We start from the raw sequence: 11,819 nt of genomic DNA on the forward strand, positions 1-11,819 counted from the left end.
GCTGATGCTCAATCTCATCCTCTTTTTCAAAGTCACTGTCAGACTCTGAATTTTCAGAAATGAGATCCTCACAATCTGAAACCTCTTCCTCTACATATTCATCAAAAGCTTCTCTCTCTTCCAAAATCAATTGCAAGGCCCTCTGAGCAGAGAATCTTTTGGCCATCTTGATCATTTGCCACACTGGTAAAGCTATATTTATTGTGTCCCGCCCCCAATTTGCAGCTGGGATAGAGTATGAGCAAATAAAGATTGGTTCCCGCAAGACAGAGGGTAAAATGTTTGGAAATGTGAGAGCAGACAGGTGTTGGTGCTTGAATTTTTCAACCATGTTGCAACCTTGTGTGGAAGGGCAGGAGCAGTAACACAAAACTCACACACACACACACACACACACACACACACACACACACACACACACACACACACTAACAGCTGGCCCAGAGAGGAGGAGGACAGAGTGAAAGTACACAGGACCTACAATTTCCACACTTTTATTAGCCCTGGGTCCAGTGGACCCAAACATCCAGTATGTAATTTAAATGTGTGGGGGGGGGGGGGGGGGTGCACAGTGTGTGGTTATTGAAAATGTGTTCTGATATATGTTCTTCACAGGAAATGCTCCAAGGCCAATGAGTCTGAGTTTGAAAAAAAGTATTAATCGTATCATTTTTCTTTTGCTAAAAAATGAAAATGGGTCCCACAGACACAAACACCACACAAGAGTTAAGTGCCTCTGATCCCGTTCTCACAGGTACCATTCATATTGCTGTGTTTTTGTGGTTGTGTCTTTCCAAAAGCATGAACAGTGTTCAGTAGTGAATTGACAGTTGGGATTAGACTAAATGGCGCCATCTTGTGGCTCCAGGTGGTGCACTTCACTCAAACCTCACAACCAGTTAACATGATTTTGGCACTTGTACCTTCTAAATAACTCCAGCAGGTGTACTTTAGTGTCTCAGGTATATCATCAGAGAGGTTTGTTCTGTTTCTCGTGCACAGATGAATCCACTCTTTTTCCATAGCTTTGATTTATCCATCGTGAGTTCTATCACAATGACACCTCGTCCTATCAGGTTTTATTCCTTCAACCTTTCCTCAAACTGAAGCAGAGACAAGCTGATGTGAGGTCAAAGAGATGATGTGAGACAGTGCAGAGAGGATCTTTGACTTCTTGTGTCCCACACATTTTCCTAATATGTTTATGAATAACGTTTTATTGATAATGGATAAGAATGAAGATGCCAATATCTGTTATTTCTGTTGTTGTTCCTCACTGTGACCACTGGAGGGCAGTGAAGACTCATCACAAATGTCTACAGGTGTCAAAAATAACAAAACCGTCTGCTATGAATTATTGAAATAAATCTATAAAGAATTATAAAGTTTTTAATATAATTGATGCCTCTATCTAAGACAGTACATAACTTTTTAAGAAATAACTATATATCAAATGATTTACACTTTCATGATTATAAATTTCAAATTATAATGTTGATATGTGTTTATTTGGAGGTCTACAAAAACATATGAAATGAAAACTATGACTGTTTTTAAACGACAGAACAGCCTGTTTCAACAGGATTAATTAAATATCTCAAAAGACACGATAACCAGATAAAAATGTACAAATTAGAGAATCACCTGATTTGCACAAAGTGCTAACGTTCAAAATGATGCAAACAACTTGAAAAGGGAAAGCAACAATTATTCAATAGTTCTTCTACACCATACACAGTTTAAATTTGAAGGATGAAAATATGTCCTGTTGAAAAAGATTTTGTTTCGTGATGTTTCAAGGTTTTAAACTGTAAGAAGTCTCTATATTTTCTGCACTGACAGAGTGAATAAGAGCTGCTGTGAGGACAGACTGATCACCTGTAAAATCAAAAGGATTTAAATATACAGCTAGATTATGATGCCATATTCACTTTGAAAGAACCTCTACTCAGAAAAGTAATTGAAAAGCTCTTTTGACCGCTGCAGCTTTCATGTTCCAGTAAAGGTGTTGTCATTTACTTTACAATATCACACTGAGGTGTCCAAACCCAGAGCCTTTTTAAACACCCTCTGTGCATCGTCAGCGAACGTATTGAGGAACATATTCAGACATTTGTAGGTTGTGGTGAAAGAGATGATGGCTGCTACTGGGATTCCAAGGAATGGAATATATTTCAACCCTTCTTCTGCCATCATTGATAAAGATGTGATTGTAAATGTGGTCAGCACCTTCAGCATAAGATCTCTGGTTATTTTTACTGCAGCCAGTGGTGATTTGATGACAGCCATCAGATCACTCAGTGGTACACCAGAGATGGCAGCAAGTCTCTCCAGAGACAGCTTATCAAGCCCAAACCCAACCGCATATTTTATGGCAACATTAACCAGCAAGCTCAGATCAACTGCAATAGAAAGCCCAGGAAGTGGCACAGCTGCTCCAACAGCAGACAGACCTGCATCGTATTTTATTTTGGCCTGAAAAGCCTTTTTCTTCCTGTTGATGATCTCCAGGTTGATGTTGGGCACGGCAAGCAACAGCGTATCCCTCTTGTGTGCAGGAAGTTGTCTCTCTAATGTCTGCTGTAAGAGAGGGAAGTCATGCAGGTGGAGGTAAAAGCTGGACACCAGGAAGACAGTAGCAGGAACACCTTGTTCTTGAAGACCTGTGTCAGGAAAGGCGTAAAATATGATTGAGGTTTAACTTGATTATTATGGTCATTAAAACGCTGGTTTCCAATGAAATGTGAAGCAGCAAGATGAGTACAAATATGTGATGATTTAAACAGATTTAATCTTAAAACACAGAGTATTATGTATGGTAAGGACACTTTAAATATACAAGTTGTAAAATGTTGCAATGGTACAATCTTCATTTATTCTATTTTCTTCACTCTGGCTCAATAAAAACTCAACTCATTCTCAAAGTTGAGACATTAAAAAAGACATCAGGGTCTGTAGTTTTATACCACGATGAATTCATCAGGTCCCTCTGACCCATATTGTAATGTTGTAATTTGGTAATCTGTAGGGTTTTATTCAATGTGAATACAGAAAACATATTTTCAGGGAGAAATTTTGTTTGTTTGCCAGTGGAGAAAATAAATATTATCACGACACTCTTCACACTATAATAGTAATCTAAATTAAAATTACCTTGAATGCAGTTTTCCCTCATGGTTGCAAGGGTCTTCTCGGCATTGAAGTCTCTCTGACTTCTTTCTGCAGCATTTAAATCGTTGTCAATCTTTGAGCGGACAAAGTAGAACTTTTTCTTCATCTTCTGAATCTCTTTAGCGAGCTTCACATCATTTTCTGTGAAGCGAGTCGCTGAGATGATGATGAAGAAGTCAAACTTCTCAAATTCAACATGCTTCAGGTACTTGTCAGCTGGAAACTTGGTGGTTCCAATTCCAGGAAGGTCCCATAGTGTAACGTTGGGATAGTTTGGATGGGCGTATGGTGTAACTACCGTGGTGGTTTCAACACAACCAGTAGGGGCGGCTCCCTCATCTCTGTGGTCTACGCCTCTAAAGGCATTAACAAAGGTGGATTTACCCGCACCAGCTTCACCTGTGATTCCAATATGAAGTTGAATCTTATCCTGCTGATCCAAATACTCCTGGATCTTTGCAGCTCCTTGAGCACTACCTTTCTTCATTGCTTCTTGAATTTCTTTTTCAAATTCTGTGTTTTGGGGGACGTCAGGTTGATCAGCCATGGCAATGCTAGAGCTGTGAAAGACAAATGTGAAAAAAAAAATATACATATACATATTGCAGGATACAACATTTTTGACAGTGTAAGATTACTGGATTTGATTTTATGATCATACCAGATAGGTTAGCTAAGAAATTAAACAATATGAAGGTACAAATTTGGCTTGTGTTAGACTTTGATCTTCATCACAATGTCCAATTATCATTTAATTTGAGGATCTTATCAAAATGGGCTAAAAGTAAATACCAGTAGTCAACATAATGTGTGGTAATGGAGCAACGCCTCTAATAAACAAAACACTGGAATACAAATTCTAATCTAAACACAGATCACCAGATTAACTAAAAATGCAAAGGTCAAAATGAAAAAGAGGAAAACTTCTGTTTGATTTTTGCCAAACAAGGTTACAGAAGAAGAAAAGGCAGGGGGGCATCAGCTGCTTCACCATTGTGTATGTATGCTCATACCAAAATCAGAAATACAGCCAAAACTATAATCTGTACATCTACCAAACACATTCAAATGTTGTTTCTTTCCACTTCAAATATTCTGTCCATTTGGAGGTAAGGAGACTAAAACTTTACTTTAACGGATTTTACAGAATATCTAGAGATTTAAATTCCTTCCATGATACAAATGATGTTGTTCATCCCGCTGTGATATTGTTTCTGAGGTAGTTTCACGATAGAGAATGTACCACACCTTTCAGTTCGAAACATTAATAATCCCGGAAAGCCCTTCCATGTAATTTAACATATATTTTGCGAAAAGTATCATTAATAAACTGTGGACAGAAAACATCCAGAGCTCTACCCCTGATTTTTAAGAGAGGACCGTCAAAGAAATAAGTTAAAATATGAATAACTACTTACAGTGGATTCCTCCTGATGTTAAAAAGAGAGAGTGGAGAAGAGACAACAAGTCTGTTTCCAAAATGACTTCAACAATGCAGTACAGCACAGCTATCAGACCAGACTTCTGCACTCATTATAGGAGCAGAGGTGTTTACTGGAGTGCAGCCCTCTAGACAGCAACCAATGAAAACACTTTCAGTAACAGACAGTCTAAACCAATCAGCTCGTCGTGCAAAACACGTTTCAAATGTCAACACATTTCTGTTATCTGAAGGCAACGTGACTGAGTAAGGTCCTCAGCTGTTTTTGCTATGCTATCACTCATTATTCCACGCCCCTCTCAGCTGAATCAGGGACAAAAGTCTGAACTGAACTCAAACGATCTGAAGGTAAAAACAAATATTTGAAAGTGAAAAAAGATCTGAAACTGAATAAATAAGATTTGAAAGAGTAAACAAATTATATCTGAATCTGAAAGCATAAAATCTACAACTGAAAAAAATCACAAGAAAACAAAAATTGAAAGTACATTTTCTTATTCAAAATTATTTCAGAATCAAATCAAAATTACATTCAAGTAAAAAAACAAAACATTTCTCAAATTCTTTTATTTTATTTACATTGTCGTATTTTGAAAAGTTCAAGATCAAATCTTGAAATTTCAGTTTTAAATTTTAGTTTTTCATTTACTTATTGTTTTTGAATTGACAAAACTTGTTCTGATTTGGCTCCATATTTTTATACATACAGGCTATTATGTTCTTTCAGCAGAACACATGTAAATGTCTGTCCTTTCATTTTCTGCCCAGTCATTGTGAAAGGAAACACTTTTCTTTTATGACAGATTTACAGCTGGTACCTGTCACCTTTAAGTGCCTCTGATCCCGTTCTCACAGGTACCATTCCTGTTGCTGTGTTTTTGTGGTTGTGGCTTTCCAAAAGCATGAACAGTGTTCGCTCGTGAAATGACTGTTTGGATTAGACTAAATGGCGCCATCTTGTGGCTCCAGGTGGTGCACGTCACTCAAACCTCACAACCAGTTAACACCCTGTCTTTTGTAGGGGGACAATAAACTTTTGTCCCTTACCACTGACTGTTTATTATTTTCATCACTATCATTGGTTAAGACGAGTGTTTGGGTCCTGCAGCAGTGTGAATACTTCTCCACAAATACAACCCAGAGAGGAGAGCATGTCTCTGAAGGATGGACTTCCTAATTGGTCAGGGTGGAGTCGACTCAGTGCAGGTGTCCAACTCCAGAGGTGCATTATCAGCAGCAAGAGCCCACACAGCAGTTCTATTGGGTCAGACACATGATAAATGATCAAACAACCAAAGAAAAGTGTTGACTTGTTTCTAATATTCTGTCAACACTTACACATAAAATACAGGTAATAAGATGTTGAAGTTGTTTCCAATGAAGACTGTAGAGATGTTAAAACTCACCTTGTATTGCAATGTATTATATGATGCAGTAACATGCATTGTTTAGTTAAAAAGAACCATAAATAATCACATTAATGCTGATATGATTATGAATAACGTTTTATTGATAAAGGATAAGAGTGAAAATGCTAATATCTGCATTATTTCTGTTGTTGTTCCTCACTGTGACCACTGAAGGGCAGTGAAGACTCATCACAAATGTCTACAGGTGTCAACAGTAACACAACTGTCTGCTATGAATTATTGAAATAAATCCACAAAGAATTATAAAGTTTTTAATATAATTTATGCCTCTATTTATGACAGCACATAACTTTTTAAGAAATAACTATATATTAAATGATTTACACTTTCATGATGATAAATTTCAAATTATAATGTTTACATGTGTTTATTCGGAGAACCACAAAAACATATATGAAATGAAAACTATGATTGTTTTTAAATGACAGAACAGCCTGTTTCAACAGGATTAATTAAATCTCTCAAAAGACACGATAACCAGATAAAAATGTACAAATTAGAGAATCACCTGATTTGCACAAAGTGCTAATGTTCAAAATGATGCAAACAACTTGAATAGGGAAAACAACAAGTATTCAATAGTTCTTCTACACCATACACAGTTTAAATTTGAAGAATAAAAATCTGTCCTGTTGAAAAAATGTAGTTTCATGAAGTTTCAAGGTTTTAAACTGTAAGAAGTCTCTATATTTTCTGCACTGACAGTGAATAAGAGCTGCTGTGAGGACAGACTGATCACCTGTAAAATCAAAAGGATTTAAATATACAGCTAGATTATGATGCCATATTCACTTTGAAAGAACCTCTACTCAGAAAAGTAATTGAAAAGCTCTTTTGACCGCTGCAGCTTTCATGTTCCAGTAAAGGTGTTGTCATTTACTTTACGATATCACACTGAGGTGTCCAAACCCAGAGCCTTGTTAAACACCCTCTGTGCATCGTCAGTGAACGTATTGAGGAACATACTCAGACCTTTGTAGGTTGTGGTAAAAGAGATGATGGCTGCTACTGGGATTCCAAGTAATGGAATATATTTCAACCCTTCTTCTGCCATCATTGATAAAGATGTGATTGTAAATGTGGTCAGCATCTTCACAATAAGATCACTGGTTATTTCTACTGCAGCCAGTGGTGATTTGATGACAGCCATCAGATCACTCAATGGTACATCAGAGGTGGCAGCAAGTCTCTCCAGAGACGGCTTATCAAGCCCAAACCCAACCGCATATATATTAGCAACATCAACCAGCAAGCTCAGATCAACTGCACCAGAAAGCCCAGGAAGTGGCACAGCTGCTCCAACAGCAGACAGACCTGCATAGTATTTTAAATTGGCCTGAAATGCCACTTTCTTCCTGTTGATGATCTCCAGGTTGATGTTGGGCACGGCAAGCAACAGCGTATCCCTCTTGTTTGCAGGAAGTTCTCTCTCGAATGTCTGCTGTAAGAGAGGGAAGTCATGCAGGTGGAGGTCAAAGCTGGACACCAGGAAGACAGTAGCAGCAACACCTTGTTCTTGAAGACCTGTGTCAGGAAAGGCACAAAATATAATTCAGGTTTAACTTGATTATTATGGTCATTAAAACGCTAGTTTCCAATGAAATGTGAAGCAGCAAGATGAGTACAAATATGTGATGATTTGAACACAGATTTAATCTTAATTCACAGAGTATTATGTATGGTAAGGACACTTTAAATATACAAGTTGTAAAATGTTGCAATGTTACAATCTTCATTTGTTCTATTTTCTTCACTCTGGCTCAATAAAAACTCAACTCATTATCAAAGTTGAGATATTAAAAAAGACATCAGGGTCTGTAGTTTTATACCACGATGAATTCATCAGGTCCCTCTGACCCATATTGTAATGTTGTAATTTGGTAATCTGTAGGGTGATATTCAATGTGAATACAGAAAACATATTTTCAGGGAGAAATTTTGTTTGTTTTCCAGAGGAAAAAATTTATATTATCACAACACTCTTCAAACTATAATAGTAATCTAAAAAAAAGCTTACCTTGAACACAGTTTTCCCTGATGCGTGCAAGGGTCTTCTCAACACTGAAGTCTCTCTGACTTTTTTCTTCAGCGTTTAAATCATTGTCAATCTTTGAGTGGACAAAGTAGAACTTTTTCTCCATCTTCTGAATCTCTTTAGCGAGCTTCACATCATTTTCTCTGAAGCGAGTCTCTGAGATGATGATGAAGAAGTCAAACTTCTCAAATTCAACATGCTTCAGGTACTTGTCAGCTGGAAACTTGGTGGTTCCAATTCCAGGAAGGTCCCATAGTGTAACGTTGGGATAGTTTGGATGGGCGTATGGTGTAACCTCCATGGTGGTTTCTATACAACCAGTGGGGGCGGCTCTCATATCTCTGTTGTCAAGGCCTATAAAGGCATTAACAACGGAGGACTTGCCAGAGCCAGACTCTCCAGTGATTCCAATATTTAGTGGAATCTTATTCTGCTGATCCAAATACTTCTGGATCTTTGCAGCTGCTCCAATGTGTCTGTTGTTCATTGCTCCTTTAATTTCTCTTAAACCGTTATTATTTTTGAAGAAGTCCCAGAACCTGAAAAAAAAGAACCGTCAATTTTTGTTATGAGATGCGACAGATTTTACCGTACTGTTTTTGAGAATAGCCTATGATTACATCAAATAGGTCAAGAAAAATATAAATATTAAAATGTCCACATCAAAATGTGACCAAATGTTCCTTTTAATAATAAATGATCAACAACAAAAAGTGAATAATATAATTTAATGTTTACTTTATATCTTATTGATTTTACAAGATACACAACTGTCTGTGGTTAAACTATTGTCCACACAAAATTGCTTGACAGGTGAAACTGTGCCAGATGCAGACTGAATAATATTAGCAGCTACTCACTCAAGTGTCTTCCTTCCTGTTGAGACCTGAGCACAGACAACACTTTGCTGTAAATTTCCGATTTCCATCATATTGATTAAAATGGCCACAGGGAGAACAGACCTGTGAGTATGTTTAAACTCTGCTCAGAACGTTTTAACATCTGGCTGCACAGCGAGTTGAAAGCAGAGAATGCTCTCATGCTTCATGTCGTTGAGGAGCGGAGGACATCTTGTACTGTAAGGCATTTAAATTTCAGAGGAGGAGCTACGCCTCTTTTTTGTCTGTTGGACTTTCACATGTCCTTACCTCTCTGATCACACACTCTGCACTAAACAATAATAAATGATAAATGAAATCAGTGGTGTCGTAATATTTGTTTTTTTTCCTTTTTCTTGTTTTTTAGAAGCCAATTTGTCCGGTTTATTAAACACAGATGCAGAATGTCAGATTATTTCTAATGTAGTAAAAAGTTCTTCAAAACATTGAGCTGTGTTTGGGCTGTTTCTCCATCATGCAATATGCTGGTATGTCTCAGGCAACCCCAAGTATTTGTCCTTGTTTCCTCTCCTCAGAAGTGGTTTTGAGACGTCCTCTTTTTTGATGAGACTTTTGCTGATTGGAGTCTTGACTTCTATACATTTTAAATTCTGTATCTTTAAAGTTGTTTTTCAATCTGTCAGTGAACAAAGTGATGTACCTTGTAGTGGTGTGGTCAGGCGCCTGATTGTGCTTTAAATACTCAAGGCAATCCGACCTTTTGTACAAAGGAGTTAATATGGTTGATGCCCCAAATTTGATTATTGCTGAACTAGAAATAAAATCAAAAAATGTTCATTCTACATGTCAGAACTTCTTTTTGTTTTTTAAATGTTTCTAAATCTCCAAACATTCTAATTATTTACAGGTTTATATGAAAATATGACATATTTTCAAAATGGTCTCAGACTTTTGGACCCCGTAGTATTTGAGAAAACACAAGCTGCTGTGATTAGGCTCAGGAAAATAGTTGACTTACCTTCCTTCTCCGAGTTAAAGTTAGTCTGATGAGCAAGCACACGGTTGTCTAACAAGCAGCCTCCTTTTCTGATCTCTTTTGCTCAGACAAATTCTACTCCCTGCTGTAGTAGAATTTGTCAGTGTATGGTTTCTGTCACTTTGTGGAATAACAGGGTCCGTTGGTGCTAATGTGGTACTTGTTCCTCCAGAATCAGATGCCAAACATGAATGTTTAGACTAATACAAATATGATAATGTCCCAATGGGTCCATTTTAAACCGTCATGCTTTGACCAGTTTGTCAATACCTGATCAACACATGTATGTTGTTGAGCACGAAACGCACCAGAAGCTGTTTTTGTAACAAATACTGGCTGCCATATTTTGTAATGTGGAGCTTTAAAATACAAATCCTCAGTACAGTCTGTGAGCAGGCTGCAGAACAACCCTCACTAAACACTTCCTCCCCAAAGTGACTTGCTGGAATGAGCGTTATCATGGAAGCACATCGATGAGAGTGTTGTTGACAAGGGCCTAGTGTGTTTTACCAGTCTTGTTAGGGGCAAACCTAATGCACATTATTTGTTAAAATTGTGTAAGCGTAAAGACTATTGTATATGTACACACATGCACATAAAATAATGGGTGGCTGTAAGTCGAGCAGAGCCGAGCAAAGCAGCGTAAAACCAGGGCCACACAGAGCCCGTCGGGCAAAGGCGTGCAGACCAAGCAGAGCAGGGTGAGGAAAAGTCCCCCAGGCAAAACATGGTAGGCAAAACACTAGTGATTGACTAGTGATAGTCTAATGATTGAGGATCAAAACAAAGGTCCAGAGAATGACAGAAGCTCCATCCTGCTAAATACCGACACCGCTGCAGCAGTACAGACTGCACAGGTCTGCAGACAATGTGGTGGGTGTCATAGCCATGCCGCTTGCTGAACAGGTTTTCTAATTAGGGCCCGAGCACCGGTGGTGCGAAAGCCCTATTGTATTTCGTAAAAATTTTCTTAGTCGTTCGTCGTTAGACGTTCTTCTCCTTACGTGAAGTGATTTTCCTTTTCGGAGGCTTTATCATATTCAAAAACTCTTGAAAGAGGATACACATATGTCTCCCGGCGAAAGATTTCGTATTCTAGTGGAGTCGCGAGTGGGCGCGGCCAAATGGCTCGAGAGCGCCCCCTAAAGAGATGCCCCGACGGCCACATTTACCTAAATTCACCAAATCCGGTGGACACGTGTATCACACCTAGACGCACAAAAAAGTTACATTGCACTATTACGTCAACTCGACAGGAAGTCCACCATTTTTAATTTAGTTGCCATTTTGGGCAATTCTGACACGTTGTACTTTATCGAACTCGTCCTAAGGATTTTGTCGTACCGACTTGAATTTAGGTTCTATGGATAGAAAACATGTTTGGGATTAAAAGTTATCAAAATAATTTGTTTTTGTCGATGTGTGTGCCCGTAGTGTGGTGGCCATTTTGAGCGTCTCACCATGAAACTACGAGTTGCTTTAAATCTTATGTACATGGACCGACCTTCTCCAAACATCACAGGTATGATAACAGCCCCGCCCTGAAGACCCCTGTGGGGTAATATTCACTCATAGTCATAGCGCCCCCTGTTGGCCACTGGAAATGACTTTTCATGCTTTCACATTCTACGTCGAAGCTGGTTGATCCCATGAACGTAAAGTCGGGTCACAATAACCTAAACATGTAGTAGATGATATATTGAGACATTCGTTCGACTTTGTCAATGGGCGTTGCCGTGACAATGCAGCAAAGTTGGATGTCACAGGAAGTTGACGTTTAAGGTCAAAGGATGCTTGAAACCTCACGAAACGTGACATACATCCGGCGTGGTGAGACGATACATCTGATATGTGCTTTCCGAGTGGA

At 38.4% G+C, this 11,819-nt stretch overlaps 2 protein-coding genes across 2 annotated transcripts; both read right to left on the reverse strand.

The window, feature by feature from the left end:
- Positions 1 to 1,046: 1,046 nt before the first annotated feature.
- Positions 1,047 to 4,656, reverse strand: LOC138205199 (interferon-inducible GTPase 5-like). The gene is made up of 3 exons (XM_069160967.1): positions 4,590 to 4,656; positions 3,154 to 3,731; positions 1,047 to 2,663 (listed from the first exon to the last, which is right to left on the reverse strand). The coding sequence occupies exons 2-3, from the start codon at positions 3,716 to 3,718 to the stop codon at positions 2,029 to 2,031; spliced, it is 1,200 nt and encodes a 399-aa protein (XP_069017068.1). The 5' UTR covers positions 3,719 to 3,731; positions 4,590 to 4,656; the 3' UTR covers positions 1,047 to 2,028.
- A 2,096-nt stretch (positions 4,657 to 6,752) lies between these two features.
- Positions 6,753 to 10,842, reverse strand: LOC138204916 (interferon-inducible GTPase 5-like). The gene is made up of 3 exons (XM_069160458.1): positions 10,799 to 10,842; positions 8,060 to 8,616; positions 6,753 to 7,566 (listed from the first exon to the last, which is right to left on the reverse strand). Exons 1-3 carry the CDS (start codon positions 10,840 to 10,842, stop codon positions 6,932 to 6,934), a joined length of 1,236 nt encoding a protein of 411 aa, XP_069016559.1. The 3' UTR covers positions 6,753 to 6,931.
- Between the last annotated feature and the right edge of the window lie 977 nt (positions 10,843 to 11,819).

This window comes from Embiotoca jacksoni, unplaced genomic scaffold (assembly GCF_022577435.1).
Source record: "Embiotoca jacksoni isolate LCO1_2020_lvr unplaced genomic scaffold, fEmbJac1.0.p SCAF_27, whole genome shotgun sequence".
Taxonomy (NCBI): domain Eukaryota; kingdom Metazoa; phylum Chordata; class Actinopteri; family Embiotocidae; genus Embiotoca; species Embiotoca jacksoni.

Bases quoted from the DNA above. Each gene is read 5' to 3' on its own strand.
- LOC138205199 (XM_069160967.1), bottom strand. From the start codon at position 3,718: ATGGCTGATCAACCTGACGTCCCCCAAAACACAGAATTTGAAAAAGAA. The intron at 2,664-3,153 runs GTAATTTTAATT...TTCCTGACACAG, and splicing joins GAGGGAAAACTGCATTCAAG to GTCTTCAAGAACAAGGTGTT.
- LOC138204916 (XM_069160458.1), bottom strand. From the start codon at position 10,842: ATGGCTATGACACCCACCACATTGTCTGCAGACCTGTGCAGTCT. The intron at 8,617-10,798 runs GTACTGCTGCAG...CTTTTTTTTCAG, and splicing joins TCTGCAGACCTGTGCAGTCT to GTTCTGGGACTTCTTCAAAA. The intron at 7,567-8,059 runs GTAAGCTTTTTT...TTCCTGACACAG, and splicing joins CAGGGAAAACTGTGTTCAAG to GTCTTCAAGAACAAGGTGTT.